General features: G+C 43.4%; 1 protein-coding gene across 2 annotated transcripts; it reads right to left on the bottom strand.

Annotated features, from left to right (window-relative positions):
- Nucleotides 1–3,299: 3,299 nt before the first annotated feature.
- On the bottom strand, nt 3,300–14,389 carry LOC309342688 (uncharacterized protein). Of its 2 annotated transcripts, none has more exons than XM_081863475.1 (8): nt 14,120–14,389; nt 11,512–11,723; nt 9,847–9,963; nt 9,234–9,341; nt 7,339–7,455; nt 6,313–6,429; nt 5,156–5,239; nt 3,300–3,885 (listed from the first exon to the last, which is right to left on the bottom strand). In XM_081863475.1, the coding sequence occupies exons 2-8, from the start codon at nt 11,705–11,707 to the stop codon at nt 3,509–3,511; spliced, it is 1,116 nt and encodes a 371-aa protein (XP_081719601.1). In that variant the 5' UTR covers nt 11,708–11,723; nt 14,120–14,389; the 3' UTR covers nt 3,300–3,508. The 2 variants fall into 2 exon arrangements, with proteins under 2 accessions (XP_081719601.1, XP_081719600.1); XM_081863474.1 differs by having other exon boundaries at nt 14,116–14,175.
- Nucleotides 14,390–17,248: the final 2,859 nt, after the last annotated feature.

The following is a 17,248-nucleotide window of genomic DNA, read 5'->3' as shown; positions in this document are numbered from 1 at the left end:
AAGTATTTTAAATCCTGCCTTTCATCCATATGGACACAAGGACATGGAACAACAAGGAAAACAAATGTATAGTAGCAGTAGAATTTTCAAGCAGATTAAGGCTGCTGAAAACATTTCACAGCAGAGCAGGTTAAACAATCAAGACTACAACCCTTGCAAATACAGTGGTACCTCGGGTTAAGTACTTAATTCGTTCCGGAGGTCCATTCTTAACCTGAAACTGTTCTTAACATGAAGACCACTTTAGCTAATGGGGCCTCCTGCTGCCGATTTCTGTTCTTATCCTGAAGCAAAGTTCTTAACCTGAAGCACTATTTCTGGGTTAATGGAGTGTGTAACCTGAAGCATATGTAACCTGAAGCATATGTAACCCGAGGTACCACTGTATATCTTATTTATCTATTTATCTATCACACATAAATAGAGATTGTATTGCATAGATATCTACTTCCTCCACGTGCTTTGTGTATTGGCAATCTTTTTGTGGCTGGAATCTGGCTGAAGCAAAATTACATGGGAGTTCTTTTAAAATGAAGAATGCACTCTCTCTCTCTCTCTAGTGTACAGGCACAGAAAAGGTTCCTGTTTTCAGGATCACACTTACCTTCTTCAAGTCCAAATTTTGTTTCAATATTGGAAGCACCCCAGCGTCCTCTGTGTTTATCTCTCAAGTGAGAATATTCTCTCTCTTTTTTCTTCTTCCACCCACTGTGATTTATCAGTTGAAATTCCATGGAGCAAAGCTCAAATCCCCACCCACTCCAGACAACAGACAGTCTGGAGCTTCTACAATGTAAGATAGGGTGGGTTTTGGGTCATCCCTCCCGAGTTGTTGACCTTTGAGAATACATTTTGCAGCGGCGTTTTGTTAAAAAACACATGTACAATTCACATATCATTCCATAAATCAATAAGATGATTGGAGTAGTGTAGTGTAGCCTAGTGTAGACTTTAGGGGGGGGGGGAACCCACCTCAGTATTGAAAAAGAGACAAGTTCATAGATGAACTGAACAAAGGCAGCAAGTGTGGAGGTGGGCTGGATCACATATTGGTAGCCAGCATGGTTCATGACCTGTTGTTCCTCAACCATTGTTTCAGATAGTTCTTTTGATTCCATTCACAGGAACAACTATTATTTTAGTAGTGTGCCAGTCAATATTGCCTCTGAGAGCGATGAGTGCCTTTCTCAAATCAATGAACCCCCCAAGCACCTTTTTAAAAGGCACTGTAGGAATGGGGCTTCGGAGGACTCATCTGAAGCTTGGCCATGTATTTTCATCCCCACCCACAGCACCATTCATGTTGTTCCCTGCCATGGGTCTTCATTTTGCTCTGAGTGCTTATGCTGGAGTGCCTCAGGAAGTGAGGCCCCCCGCTTTTGCCTTCAGGTGGACAAGTGACCTAATGGTCATCCCAGGGACTTGATCTAGAACCTTCTCTGGTGGCCTCCATCTGACACGGCAGGTTTCCCACCGCTCGGCACATCCCTGTGCTGCCAGATGATGGCTGTCGTCTCTCACACTTCTGCCAAGCCATCTTTCACCCACCTCTCGTGTATGGAGGGCAGGCTTGGGGGGGGGAATTCATGGGCTTTGCTGAAATTACTTGATCCATATTTGCTCCACTTCAGACAGCAGAATCGGACACAACTGGTCACCAAGCAGCTCAAAGTTTTGATGGCAGCCCTAGTGAAGGAGGTTTAAGAATTGAAAGCAAATTTCAAGAAAATCACTTGATGCACCTTTTGCTTGACTCTACCATTTCAGTCCATGTGAAGCACATGATGCTCTCCAACTAAAAATGCTCTTTTGCAAAGACAACAGTAGAAGTTGCTGGAAAGCACACAGGTAGTGTAATTTATTTTGTTAAGAAGGAACCACCACCACCACCGCCACTTTAGGAAAGGTGAATAAATCGTTTAAAAAAAAAAAAAAAGATGTCATATTGGCCAGATTGCTAAAGCAGAATAAATTTTGTTCAGTATTTGAACTACATTTCCAGTCAATATTTGTTTTGGAGAAGGGCAAGTTAGCTTATCTTAAAACACCATCTAGAAACACAGTGAGAGATGTTTGATTTACTGTGGTCAAGGCTGTACAGCTTTTGCCTTGCAATCATACATGTATAACTTACTAACGATGCCCTAATATCAGAAGATTGTTCATGTGTTCAGAAGAAGACCCAAGCGGGTATAGTATGTCTCATGTTACAGCCTATAGTTGCAAAATATTTTCTCAACTGAGGTCATTTCCAAGTTACCTACATATTGAGCATTCACCCTGATTTGTTTGCAGGGAGGTAAGATGATATCCTCTATTAACTAAGCAAAACTTGGTACACTACTACCCAAAATTTCCAACCCCAGCCATTGTCGTTTGGCTGAGTATGAACCATTAGCACAAATCCTTGTTATGTCCAATTCCACCCAGTTTATTTTTCATCAGCGGAAATATAATCAGCATGAATTATAGAGCAAGCGAGTCAGAAAGTGAAATCTATCTGGATGCAGAGAATGTTGTGCAAGTTCTTGGGGAAATGATGAACCATTGTGGAATTTAATATGTGTATGTCTTTCCAATGTTTGACCAAATGTGCATCACACAATGGAATAGAAAGGCAGCATTGTTTACCACATTCTGGTGTACATCCTATTGGAAGCAATGGCGTAGCTGGTCAGTTTACATGTTTGGGTGTGAATACCAATGAGGATCTGATTTGCACAAGTGGTAGACCATGAGGCAGAACAGTGGAAAGCAGGTTCTGGCTAGCCCTTGTTAGTTAAATGATTCAGTACTTTTTAACCCATCTCTACCTCAGATAAATGCTCCTAGGAATGCTTACTCATATGATGAAAATAATTCTGTTTGCTCCAAGAAAATCTCTTTTAATAAACAGTTTTGAAAATATAAATATAAAAATATCCTGTGCATGTAAAAATCCCCCACCCACATCAAAAGCAATGCACCCCACTTGGGGGGGGGGATACCCACAAACCATTTTCAACTTCAGATTTACAAGAAAGACCTTACATTTCATTCTGAATGTGCGTCTTAAGCGGAAAACGGATCATGATTTATTGATATAAGCCCATCAATCTACATAGTACTTTATATAGTAACACAAGCAAGAAGAAAGGTCCTGCCCGAAGGAGCTTCCTCTCCCGCTCCTCTCCTCCCAGGTAAATCCCACAAAATGCCCTTATAACTCAGTTAAAAACAGTTGAAACCCAATAATAATAATAATAATAAAATCTATAAAGGATTTTTTTAAAAAAAATTGTTAAAAGCAATTTAAAAGAAGCCCTCTCTGCTGAGCAGCAGCAGTCCTTATAAAACCTGTCAGGTCCCACCCTGGCCCATTGGCTATCTTATGTGTGCACATATGTCAATAGACAAAAACAACAAAGGATTAACAAAATAATGATTAATGTCTACAGATAAAAAGCAAACACAGTACTGAAGCTTGTGGCTGGGTCGAGCTCTTTTTTTTTTTTTTGGAACAGATGGCCTAAAATTCACAGAGTATTAGCCTCTTTTCCCCACAGGCCCGGTCGTTCCACTTTCCATTCACATAAACCTCTACACAGTTCTCCCTGCCCTTTTCGTTATTGGGTTCTCCCTGTAGCCAGTTGGAGTAAACGATGGCATCGCCATTCAGGTACCTAAATTTCCCCTCCGTCTGGATATCAGTTACCCCAAGAAAGACCGACTTGTTATGCTGAACAACTATCTGTTGGACGGCTGTGTTCTCTGCAGCATTTTTGGGGGCGGCCAGCTGGCCCCCGGCTTGCAGACACTTTTGCTTCAGGTCATCAAAGGTGCCTTCGTAGCCGCTGGTGACGAATACTTTGTTACCGACGATTCGCCCTCCTGGGAATGCTGCAACTAAAACAAACAAAGGGAGTGGGCGTCAGGTTGATAGTCAGCCACTGTGTTTTGCGAAGCCGGTAAATGGATGACAACCTCTGCTATTTGTAACCCATAGAAATCTTGAATTTGGATAATGCTTTTAGCAACAAGAGGGACACGGGTGGCGCTGTGGGTTAAACCACAGAGCTTAGGACTTGCTGATCAGAAGGTCGGCAGTTCGAATCCTTGTGATGGGGTGAGCTCCCGTTGTTCGGTCCCAGCTTCTAACAACCTAGCGGTTCGAAAGCACGTCAAAGTGCAAGTAGATAAAAAGGTACCGCTCCGGCGGGAAGGTAAACGGCATTTCCGTGCGCTGCTCTAGTTCGCCAGAAGCAGCTTAGTCATGCTGGCCACATGACCCGGAAGCTGTACACCGGCTCCCTTGGCCAATAAAGCGAGATGAGCACCGCAACCCCAGAGTCGGTCATGACTGGACCTAATGGTCAGGGGTCCCTTTACCTTTACTTTAGCAACAAGGTGATTAATGCCATCCTATGTAGAATCAACAGAACCCTCATAGCACCTTAGCTGTGGCCACAAAGGTAACAATTGAAAATTGATGGTGCACCTGGCTCTGGCCAGGCTACAGCACATTCAAAAGAAACCCCAGTGTTTACATTTTCTTCACCGAATTTTCAAAATGTTGCAGTTATTTTGCAGGAAAGGAAAACGGATCTTTAAAAAGCGGGTTCGGATAACGCTGCAAAAGACTAGGGATAACCTACACAATTTATCCCTGTGCTTATTGAGTTTGTGCTGCGATCATAATCTTGCAAAGACAATGTTGCTGCTGGTTCTCTAATGCTACAACAAGGGAATGATGCATGCATGTGCTGGAATCTAAGGGTTACAATGAACATCCCTGTGCTATCACATATAATGTGCCCATAGACTGTATGTTGGTACTGGTTCTCTGTTAAGGGGCCAAACGGACCAAGGAAGATTGCAAAAGATGGTTCACAATGTTTCTGCTTCATGCAACATTTAGAAGAAGAAGAAGAAGAGTTTGGATTTGATATCCCGCCTTTCACCCCCCTTCAGGAGTCTCAAAGCGGCTAACATTCTCCTTTCCCTTCCTCCCTCACAACAAACACTCTGTGAGGTGAGTGGGGCTGAGAGACTTCACAGAAGTGTGACTGGCCCAAGGTCACCCAGCAGCTGCATGTGGAGGAGCGGAGACGCGAACTCGGTTCCCCAGATTAGGAGACTACCGCTCTTAACCACTACACCACACTGGCACATTTACCTTTTTGATATTTGGAGAAACTGGCTTGCAAGGCTCTTAGCTGCCCCTCTAGGTCACTGACTTGTTTTTTCATAAGGTTGACCTCTGAGAAATAATAAAATGATCATGATCTGCAAGATTCAGTACTGTAGTAATATGCGGTAAACAATATATTGCACACAGTGTGGATGTGAAACGTTTTGTTAAACCAAATGCCACCTCTCTCTCCAATTTCCACCCACCCAGGAACTGTAAAAATTGCCAGACAATACAAATGGCTGCTCCAGAGAAGCGGACATGGAGCAATGGTTCTAAACTACAAGAAAAAAGATTCCACCTAAACATTAGGAAGAACTTCCTGACAGTAAGAGCTGTTCGACAGTGGAATTTGCTGCCAAGGAGTGTGGTGGAGTCTCCTTCTTTGGAGGTCTTTAAGCAGAGGCTTGACAACCATATGTCAGGAGTGCTCTGATGGTGTTTCCCGCTTGGCAGGGGGTTGGACTCGATGGCCCTTGTGGTCTCTTCCAACTCTATGATTCTATGATTCTATGATTCTATGAAATGGCACAACACAATAAACATGTTGTTGTCACAATCAATCAATTGCTGCCATAATTAATTCATTCATTAATTCTATGAAAATTTAAATAATATTATGCTATATTAAATACATAATCTCAGTGTAGAATCAACTGGAAATGAATTTGTACATTAGTGAATATTGGGTGGTGATCTCTTACTAGGTCTGTTTTGCTTGTGTGTTGGTGTATGCATGTGTGTATTAATGGTACGAATTAATTATACCATTAATGGTTCAGTGGTATTAATGTCCATCAACAGTAAACGTTTGCCCTTTTTTGAAAGAAGCCTTTGTTTATACAGATACCTGTATCCATCGCTTGATCCCTCTTTCAGACCTTCCTGTTAAGGCCCAAACTAAAATAAATATTCCCACCCCACCCAGGAATTAAATACAGTCTCAGTCGAGTTGTGTGATTTTTTAATAAAGTTAGCTCCACCCTGATTGCTCACTTAAACTTTCCCTCAATAATCAGAGTTACAAAATTCACATGGATTGCACCAACTAAAAAGTGCACAGCAACTTAAAAGACAAATTTTGCTCTAACACTTTTAATGCATCACTTTTAACATCAACTACAAAAGGCTACCCTCCTTACCTGAGAGACCGCTGTCACCCTTGGTCCCTTTGTCACCTACAGATCCTTTATCTCCTTTGGATCCAGGAGATCCTGGTTTCCCTACTGGCCCTTGGGTACCGGTCGCTCCTTGTAATCCTATGGAGAGAATAATAATAATAATAATTTTTATTATTTATACCCCGCCCATCTGGCTGGGGTTCCCCAGTCACTCGGGTCAGCTTCCAGCACATATGAAAACATAATAAGATGTCTAACATTAAAAACTTATTGATACAGGATTTTTTTAAAAAACAACAACAACTACACTCTAGCAAGTTAGTTGGTAGGTGGCTTCTGTTTTCCTATGCATGTTAACATCTGATAAACAGCCATAGCCAATTGGTTTAAAAGGTTGTATGCAGGAGCAGTGTGAACAAGTCACAAATCTTTTCTTTTCGTTAACTGGAAAGGAGTATCAGAGGTTGACATTGAGCAGAAGATGAGTAAGGGCTTGGCATTGCACCTGGCACCCCTGGGGCAGTGCCCTTGGGCACTGGTAAGGCGAGTTACCATTTTAAATTTCCTACAGTGACATGGAAAGCTCTGGAGCCTCGCGGAGTATTCAAACAGCAGTCCCTGGGGGGGGGAGTGAGTACAGACATTTTCAATGCTCAGTATGCCCTGGAGTGCTGCTTTATTAGGGGTATTGTGGGGAATTTAAAATGATAGTTTTTTCATTGCAGGTAGGAGGGCATTCATCCCAGGGCACTATGCTGAGGTCCTTCTCAAATTCAGAGCTGAATCTGGGGAGTGCCAGTTTTATACTTTTTTTTTTTTTTAAGTCATCTAAGAAGAAGAAGAAGAAGAAGAAGAGTTTGGATTTGATATCCCGCCTTTCACTCCCTTTAAGGAGTCTCAAAGCGGCTAACATTGTTAGTGGCCAGCTAAAAATCCCTCAAACTAACTATGCACTACATCAAGAAGTTATTTCTGTTGTCTCTTCGGAACCTTTCTCATGCCATCAAAATGTTTGTTGAGATGTACCTTTTTGTCCACACCACTTACCTCTTTCTCCCACATCTCCTTTCGCTCCCTTTTCACCCACTGGGCCTCTGTCGCCTTTGGGCCCAGCCACACCTGTGTCACCTTTGGGACCTTGGGCACCAGTAGCTCCTTTTGAACCTACAGACATATTGAATGGGGAGGGGAGAATCAACAAAAATGGAAGGTACTTTGTAATTATCACAAATGCAAAAGTAGGTAAATAGTTTCAGCTCAGCCCTAGTTTGTCTGTTGTTGTTGTTGTTGTTGTTGTTGTTGTTGTTGTTGTTGTTGTTGTTGTTCCTATGCTGCCCTTCATCCAAAGATCACAGGGAAGTTTACAATATAAAAGCACAAAAATACACACAATAGTAACAAATACCAGCCCACCTATCCGGTTTAAAAGGTCATAGATCAGGCATAGGCAAACTTGGCCCTCCAGATGTTTTGGGACTACAACTCCCATTATCCCTAGGTAACAGGACCAGTGGTCAGGGATGATGGAAACTGTGGTCCCAAAACATCTGGAGGGCCGAGTTTGCCTTTGCATGTCATAGATGGTTTAATTAGCCAAAGCCTGGGAGAAGAGGAATGCTTTTGCCTAAGATATGTAACAAAAGTGCCAGGCAAGCCTCTCTGGAGAGGGCATTCCACAAACAGGGAGCCTGGTCTCATGTTGTCCTCTGGGCTTCTTGTAGAGGAGGCACATGAAGAAGGGCCTCAGATGATTGCACTGTCTGGCTCAGCTCATATGGGAAGAGGCGGCCTACATCTTAGGTTGGACATTCTCACAGAAATGATAGCTTCAGTGTTTATATACTAACTTTGGTTTATACTGAGGATATGATAGTCACAATTTTACGTCTAGGGGGTAGTCCTGTTAGTCTGGTATACCAAAACAATGATGAGGCTATGGTACTGCAGAGCAGGGGTAGTCAATATGGTTCCCTCCCAAGGTGAGCTACAACTTACACCATCCTTGCCATTGGTTTTGCTGAATGGGGCTGATGGGTTCCAACAACCTCCCATGTTGTCTACCCATGCCTTAGAAACTAGCAAATATATCATAGCACAAGCTTTTCTGGACTAGTGTCAGATGCATTTGATGAAGTGGCCTTTATCACTACATTTTATAACTTGCATGTTGCCAGAGCATGACTTCAGAAGCTGGCTGTCACAGATCACAATCTTTTTGTGACCCCAGCCAATTGCCTAACAATGGGAGTCAAGCTTGAGAGCTGTCAGCCTATGATGTATTTGCTTGTTCTTTCATTGGCATCCACGATGGATGTAAAGTGGTACCTCGGGTTAAGAATTTAATTCATTCTGGAGGTCTGTTCTTAACCTGAAACTGTTCTTAACCTGAAGCACCACTTTAGCTAATGGGGTTTCCTGCTGCTGCTGTGCTGCTGCTGCATGATTTCTGTTCTCATCCTAAAGCAAAGTTCTTAACCTGAGGTAATATTTCTGGGTCAGCAGAGTCTGTAACCTGAAGTGTATGTAACCTGAAGCGTATGTAACCCAAGGTACCACTGTAAATAGAGAGGGAAATATCAGAGGTATGGGCATTTTATGGTTGCTTTCTCCACTCACATAGCATTTATAACTTGGAAACTGTACCATACTAAGTATCTGGACAACAGATGCCATGAACATTTTCAGTGTATTCTTTTAAAATCTGTGACTGGGATCCAAAAAAGCTACTTAGGCATGCTTAAGCACTTGGACTGACATTTAGGTCTTCTTACTTCTTTAGTTGGATGGTAGGTCTCCAGGGATATCACAAATGGCTGTTTGAGAAGCAGAAGCCCCCAACCCCACTGGGTGTGCAGAAGTAGTTGTATGCTGCTTTGGATCCTGGCCACTGTGGTATATTGAACCCTCTAGCAGAAATCCAACTATTTAGCACTTAGGATTACCTGTTTCTCCCTTGACGCCTTTTTCACCTTGTGGGCCATTGTTGCCTTGTGCTCCAGAGGGGCCAACGCTTCCTGGAGGACCCTGCAAACCTCGGATTCCACGCGGTCCTACAAAAAGAAAGAGGTTTTGTGAGCAGGCAGAGATATACACCAAAGGGGGAAGGTCTCTTGTGACGAGTTGCAGTGCATCAGGAGCTCCTGGGCCTTAGAACTGGGAACATTGAAATGTGCATGACATTGTCCCAATCTGGTATGCCTTCAGAATGCTGGAGGACACTGTCCTATGACTAGTATTGAAATAAGTTTCAACTGGAAGTCTGGTGAGGTTCTGTACATGGACTGGGGTATGGGCACCATCTTGTCTTTCATCTCAGGCAGCAAAATGTCTTGGGCCAGCCCTGTACTGGGAGCAAGGAAAGAGCACCTTGGTGGGTTTGTACTCCTGTCCAGGGAAAATGTTTGATGCGCCCAATGGGCAGGATGGCCCTCTAACAAGACTTAGAGACAGATGTGGATAAAAATATTAAAAAAGAAGTTTGATTTCTTGTAATAATATCTAGCTTTTGTTGAATTTAATGCAATACAATTCCATTTAGTCAACAACACTCCTTACCCATTGCTCCAGCATCTCCTTTGGGTCCTTGCTCTCCTTGGGTCCCCTTTTCTCCTTGTGGTCCAGCTGGTCCCATTTTTCCGGGAGGACCAAGAATTCCTCTTGGTCCTGCCAACCCTGGCATTAAGTGGAAGAATGAAAAATTGGGTTATCTTAATGATAAAGCTTACATATGAGAGGAATGCAATACATAATAACCCAAGGGAGAAGATTATTAAAAGGTGGGCCTTGTTTTTACTTTTCTGGAATGACAATGGATGATATTTCCCCTTTTAACTTATGCACGATACTATAGTCTTTGTTATGTTGTCCCTTTCCCTCTTCATATGTCTTTCTTTCTTTCTTTCTTTCTTTCTTTCTTTCTTTCTTTCTTTCTTTTTCTGCATGGCGAAGCAAACATGTTTGATGTACAGCTACATATTGTTATAATATCATATTAAAATCTTTAAAAAGAGGGGGAAAGTGGTTTACTAAGTGGGTGAACAAGAGGCACTTGTGATGAACACAAGGCTGATAAATTACTGGCAAATGATCTCATGCCAATTTCAGTTTAAAGATGCTAACACAAGAAGCAATGCATTGATTCCAGTCTTGGGTCATCATCATTGCTAAGTTAACTAGGGTTGCCATATTTCAAAAAGTGAAAATCTGGACGGAAAAGTTGTTGAGCTTTTTTGGCCATAGTTGCAAAAACGACACTGCCGACATCGGTTGCCATATGTCTGCCTTGACATTTGGCTGATTTCTGCACAAACACTGCTTCTGACTGCAGTGTTCCAGGTATGTATGGGAGATTCTGGATGTATGGCAATTCTAAAGTTAGCCAAGGCAGCTACATTCAAGGTGGCTGTTGCCATACATCCACCAGATGACGTTCTCCTCCCCTCCCTAGATTTGCTTTCTCCTCTTCTGCCTTTTCCTTCTCTGTTTGACATCATGTCCTTCTTAATCCAGTGAGAGGAGGAGAAATGCAGAACATCATGCAGTCTTGCCCTTCTAGCCCTCACTATTGATGGACCCACACAGTCTTTACAGTATCAATTTGAAAACTTAAGATTCATTTTTATATTTATGTCATGCTACTTTGCTTTTATGTTGTCTTGGTAGAATTTTTATGCTGTTTGCATGTTCAGGCACAGCGACTCTGCTGCCCCTACCCAGTGGAGAAAAACCAGTCAAGACACATTCTTTTGAGTTGAATAAGAGCACAGCTTTATTGGTTGCAGATGTAAGAGGTTTGTCATAGGCATTGGGTATATCCTATAACAACCAACCCGCCTGCTGGAAGGGTCTACCCTGAGGCAAGGAGGTCCTATGACTTACATCAGATAGGTACATCCCCACCAGGATCTCCACCTTGAAGGGTACTATGGCTCTAGCCCCCATCTGGGAATCTGGATAGAAGCATCTCCTCCAGGATCCTTTTAACAGGATACCCCTTTCCCTCGGAAGGGCAGCAAGAGGCTTACAACCTCCCCTCCAACCAAGACTAAGGCTTTTACCCTCAGGTGGGTAAACTTCAGATTCATCATGAAGTTGCATCATAAGCTGCTTTTGCTTAAATTATGTGGGACTGCATGGTTTCCTGTCTCCCCCTCCCCAGTGTGTGAATCAAAAGCTGATCCTCAAATAATGGGAGCTCTTAGGAAGTCACCTTTTCCATACCTTGCTCTCCCTTGTCCCCTTTTGGTCCTTGGACTCCATCTCTCCCATTTATCCCTGGTAACCCTTTCTCAGCTGGTCCACATACAACCAGTGAGCAGGCATTCCGATCCAAGTTCTGTATAACTTGCAGTGAGCCCTGGAACGATGCTGGTGAAAATTGCGAAACCAACACAGAGAGCGTTAGAAGCACCAGCATTGTTCAGTGGTTTGACCTGGGGGGGGGGGAATTAAAGAGGTAGAGATAGGAGAAAAGAATTAACCCAAACCCAACTGTACCAATTATAATGCACTGCAATGAAATGAAGGCTATATGAACAAGGATTTAAAATATTGTGGGTAAAGTGTTGTGTAATAGATTGAAGTAGGGGATTGTGCACCATTTCCAACACTCTTTTAATTTTCTTTTGTTTCCTCATCTCTTGAACAGCTACACACAACAAGTTTTTATGCAAGGTAGGAGAACCCATTGGCCACGCTGCCTTGGGCCGATACAAGTTGGAGCCCAAGAGCACCCAGAAGAGGCCTCATGCCTAACATAATAGCTAGCACCTATATTATTACTATTATTATTGTTAATAATACTAATAACAATAATAATAACAATAATAATATAATATAACCAACCCTTCGCCAGCAGGTCCCAGGGTGGGCTTTAAATTCAGTAATATAAACAGGTTTTTTTAAATTAAATAAATAAATATTTTGTGATACAAAACAAACAAACAAACAAACAAACAAACAAGGAAAAGTACATATAGTGTCTCTGCTTTCAATTCAGAGTGTCTCTTCATAGTTCGTTTACATTCAGTATGAGATGCTATTGTCATAGATTTTGGGGGAAAATAAAGGGGAGAGAGAGGGTTGGGGGTGAGGAGCTTTTCATTCTATTGCATTGCGTTTCTGCAGGGTTTTTGTGTCAGTGTCTCATGAGTAGGTCCTTTATTTATATAGTTATTTGTTTTTATTGGCATTGTGAGAGACTGGAGGGTCTAAGGTTCGGTTGGCTACATTTGGTTGGTTGCAGTGTAGTTTATTTGCATGTTAGTGTGCGGGCTTTTTTGTTGTTGTGTCAGGTTAGCCATACTGGTTTGTAAGTTGTTGGGGAGGGGTTAGGTCAGTTAAAGCAAGTGACTGCTCCCCGCTTAAAACGGGGGGCGCCCTTTGCATGGACGCGCGCAGCCCTGGATCTGGAGCGGCCCCATCAGTATAGGCTTGGCTTTGCCTTCCCTCAGGTGGGATACCTGGAGGTCTCCGTCTACCTCAGTCAGTTGTCCAATCCCACCTGGGGGAAGCGTTGCCATGGAGACCAGGCCAGGCAGGGGAGGGACTACCTGCCCACACAATAGAGGGAGGATCTTACCTGGGAATCCTCACTTGGCTCCAGAGCTTCTCCCACCCTACCCACCCTCAGTTGATGTCTTCTTTTGCAGGTTAACTTATCTTCACAGGTATGCGGGTGCTGCTACGTTAAGGTCGCTGTTAAAGGGCCGGAAAGGAATTTCCCTGCATTGGCAGGTTTCGCCTTTCCCGTAGCAAAACGTCACAACTTTGGCGGTATCAGGCCTTGGGCGGAATCTTTTAGTCCATCTTCCTCTTTGCGGCGGCGATACCAGGGTTCCCCGTTAAAGGGGTTTCTGAAGGGAGGCACTAACTAGGCCTTGGGAAGGAGGAGTCTAGAACCTTGTCAGGGTCCCACCTCCTTCCTGAAGCAAGCGTTTACTAGGCTTTGGGAAGGAGGTCGGAAGGTGCCTTCCTGGCTCTGCACACTGTGTGGGGGATCCGCCTCCAGTTCCAGGTTCAATCTCCAGCATCTTAAATCCTGGAAAGTTGCTACAAGTCAGTGCAAACAATACTGAGCTAGATGGACTGATCTGATTCAATAGACATTGTCCTCTGTAGCTGGAGATGCCCACAACTGAAACTGGGATTTCCCCACACAAAGCATGGGCTGTACCACTGATCTATGGCCCTTCCCCTATTATGCTTCAGCAGCGTCTCTGGGCTAAATTGAATTGATTGAAAACATGAAGCCAGAAGGTTATGAAGAGGATGCTGACACCAGGTGACTATATGCAAAGCAGTTCCCAGCTCTAACTAGGAGGGTATCTCAGCCAGTGGAACTTTTATCACCTGGGTAGGGCAAGCTGTACTTGGCCAAAATACCATTTTCCCTGCATAATTATAAAAGGAATAGAAATGCCTTCTTCCTTTGCAACGGAATGCCTCCTTCCGAACAATACATTCAAAAGGACAATTTGCCAGCTGCATTTAAATCAGGGTGTTAAGCAAAATGGATCAAGATACTAACAAATTACATTGCTGTTGGACACAAAATCAACTCGTCGTTAAATCTGGAGCTAATTATTAGATAAGCGCAGGCAGATGTGAAAGTCTGATACGGAAAACACTTAATAATCAAAGGATGGATTATCAATGAAGAGAGAGTTAAGGCGGCAGATCTAGCTCTAGTTGAAATTAATCAAATCCATGGAGCACAATGCAATCTGAGCCATTTGAACAAGGAACTGGCGGCAGTCTTCAATATCGCATGTATTTCAGTCGCATAGTCATCATTAAGGAAGGACAAATTAAAAATCTACTCACTCACTTTGACGTTTCTGGTGCTCTACAAAGGCCCAGACAGGAATCATCTGTTAGGAGTTCAGCCTTCCTTTTATAGGCTACAAGTTAAGTAACACAGGCTTTAGTTTCTCAATCATGTGACCTCACAGGAAACTTATAGCCAATTTATAACACGTCGGGAGCTGTTGGCCTCTTTCAACGTTGTGTAGCTGATAAGAGATGCACAGAACAAAGGATGGGATTTCCCATGGCTTGCAAAATGTAAGGCATTTGTCTTTTGGAGCAAAAGGGCTGGGGGCTCAAATATGCATGAATGTTATCCTAGAACATTTTTACTATGCAGAACATTGAGCAGCATATCTTGCCAGTAACAGGACTCAATGGTCACAGTTTCCCCAGATGAGGCTAATGACCCCATTGGAACCAAAGAACCATAGAATTGTAGAGTTGGAAGGGACCACGAGGGTCATCTGGTCCAACCCACTGCAATACAGGAATCTTTTACCCAAAGAATGATAGGGTAAGTGATGGTTGAGTGGTTGACTCGTAGCTGAGTGTGTGAACAGACTCCATGGAAAAGCATTGCATTTGAGGCATTGTCCAGTGATGTGAAAACCTGGAACTGGTTCGTGCATGTTCAAGCTTTGATGACTGCAGCATCAGAAAAGAACAAGTGTCTTGTCCTGCTCCTAGAGTCTGGTTGGCTGGCTCCTTTAGGAAGCAGGAAGCTAGGCTAGAGAGGATGTTGGTCTGATCCAGCAGGTTTTATATATCCTCATACTCTCAGAGCATAGGTAGCCTGCAGATGTTGTAGACTGCAGCTCCCATCAGCCTCAGTCAGCATGGCCAATAGCCAGGTATGATGGGTGTTGTAGTCTAAAACATCTAGAGGGCACCGCTTTGGCTACCCATCTTAGACCATGTGGCTATCTAGTTTTGCAACCCCAGACGCTCATGGGAGGCCCAGAAATGAGGCTTGAATGCAAATGTGCTCTCTTCATGTGAATGGACCATCATAGATGGTCTCATACACAACGTTGCTCATTGGAGTCAGGCCACATGTTAGCCTGCCCATCAATAAGTGCTCTAAGATGTAAAGTGGCCTTATTCTAAACCTGACCATCCATCTGTTTCATGCTGTACTGTCTACTCTCAATGGCAATAGCTGATCCAGTTCTCAAGCAGAGTTTACTCCAGCTCTACTACAGTGGTACCTCTGGCTAAGAACTTAATTCGTTCTGGAGTTCTGTTCTTAACCTGAAACTGTTCTTAACTTGAAGCACCACTTTAGCTAATGGGGCCTCCCGCTGCCACTGCACTGCTGCCACACAATTTCTGTCCTCATCCTGAAGCAAAGTTCTTAACCCAAGGTACTATTTCTGGGTTAGTGGAGTCTGTAACCTGAAGTTTCTGTAACCTGAGGTACCACTGTACTAGAAATTGTCTAACTCACCTTCCCCAATCTTGGGTCCCCAAATGTTCTCAGATCCCATCATCCCCAGCCAACTCAGCTAATAGTCAAGGATGGTGGAATGTGTGATCCAACAACTTTTGGGGACATCTTGGGGAAAGCTTTTCTAACTATGTATGGTACCAGGGGTAGCTACTTATCTGTGAATAGCATCCACATCACCCTTGTGCTATGACTCCTCCTCGCCATTATGCACATGAAAGAGTGACCTTTTCTGTGGTGTTTGATCTATGATACCTCATTCAGACATGCAAATTGGCACTTTATATAACATGCGATTGCCATGAACGACTTTTTAAAATGCTGTTTCTCTCACATCCAGTTTTGCAAGATTTTGGCTCACTCCCAACTCCTCCCCATAAAAAGCATGGCATAGCTGAATAACCAGCTCCACCTTACCAAACTGTTGTGCAACATCATGTACTTTTGGGAGTGCTTAAGGAACTCCAAATATGTTATAATCACCCATGGGTAATCCTGCTAACGCCCCTTTGAAAGAGACACACACACAGTTTTTTCACACAAAGATTTTCTTCAACAACAGTATTTCACCAGGCATTCTAAAGCCAATCCATTTCCATAAGCTTTCTGACCCCTCCTCTCCCTGAGCTCTGAGTCTCCAGCTTTAAAAACCAGTGGTTAAAATGGTGCTCTCTGAAACAGCAGTATATTAAGTACCTGGCATGTGCTTATGCATTGTTTGCAAAATCCATAGCTTACTACTTTTTCAGCATATTTCTGTCTCTTGCGAAAACGTTTCAGCAAAGTAAATGGAACCTCCTTAAAGCTCATTTCAACAGTCAGAATAGTGCTTCTCAGAGCCCCAGGACCACCCTGTAATTTCCTTCCTGTGATTCCATACTTAAATCATGGCATTTGCTACCACGAGATGTGGTGATGGCCCCTAACATGGATAGCTTTAAAAGGGGATTAGAAATAGTCATGAAGAGTAAGGTTATCAATGGCTACTAGTATGCCTTTGCATAGCAGTTGCTGGGAAATCATGAATGGGATGGGGCTGAGTGGTTGAGCTTGGATAGCTCAGTTAGTTAGAGCAGGGTGCTGATAAGGCCATGGTCGCAGGTTCAATCCCCGTATGGGAGAAGAAGAAGAAGAAGAAGAGTTTGGATTTGATATCCCGCCTTTCACTCCCCTTCAGGAGTCTCAAAGCGGCTAACATTCTCCTTTCCCTTCCTCCCCGACAACAAACACTCTGTGAGGTGAGTGAGAGACTTCACAGAAGTGTGACTGGCCCAAGGTCACCCAGCAGCTGCATGTGGAGGAGCGGAGACGCGAACCCGGTTCCCCAGATTAGGAGACTACCGCTCTTAACCACTACACCACACAGCTGCATATTTCTACATTGCAGGGGGCTGGACAAGATGACCCTCAGTGTCCCTTCCAACTCTACAGTTCTATGACTACATGACATAAAAGTGAATTCATGTACTAATTGAGCACTTCCTGGAGCTATCGGATTGGCCACTGTGGGAACAGACTGCTAGATGGGGCCTTTGGTTTGATTCAGCAGCACCAAAGTGCCCCAGCTACTCTGGACAGCTTCCAACAAAATATTGCAAACACTTTAGAAAGTAATGCCAGCATTTTGAATGAGAATTTGTGTGTGTGTCTGTGAGAGAGAATGAACATTGCATTATCAATGGCCCATTTAGTCCAGCATCC

This window comes from Podarcis erhardii, assembly GCF_964252035.2.
Source record: "Podarcis erhardii genome assembly, chromosome: 5".
Taxonomy (NCBI): domain Eukaryota; kingdom Metazoa; phylum Chordata; class Lepidosauria; order Squamata; family Lacertidae; genus Podarcis; species Podarcis erhardii.
Note: the sequence above shows the minus strand (reverse complement) of the source record. Positions and strands in the feature narration are given on the sequence as shown.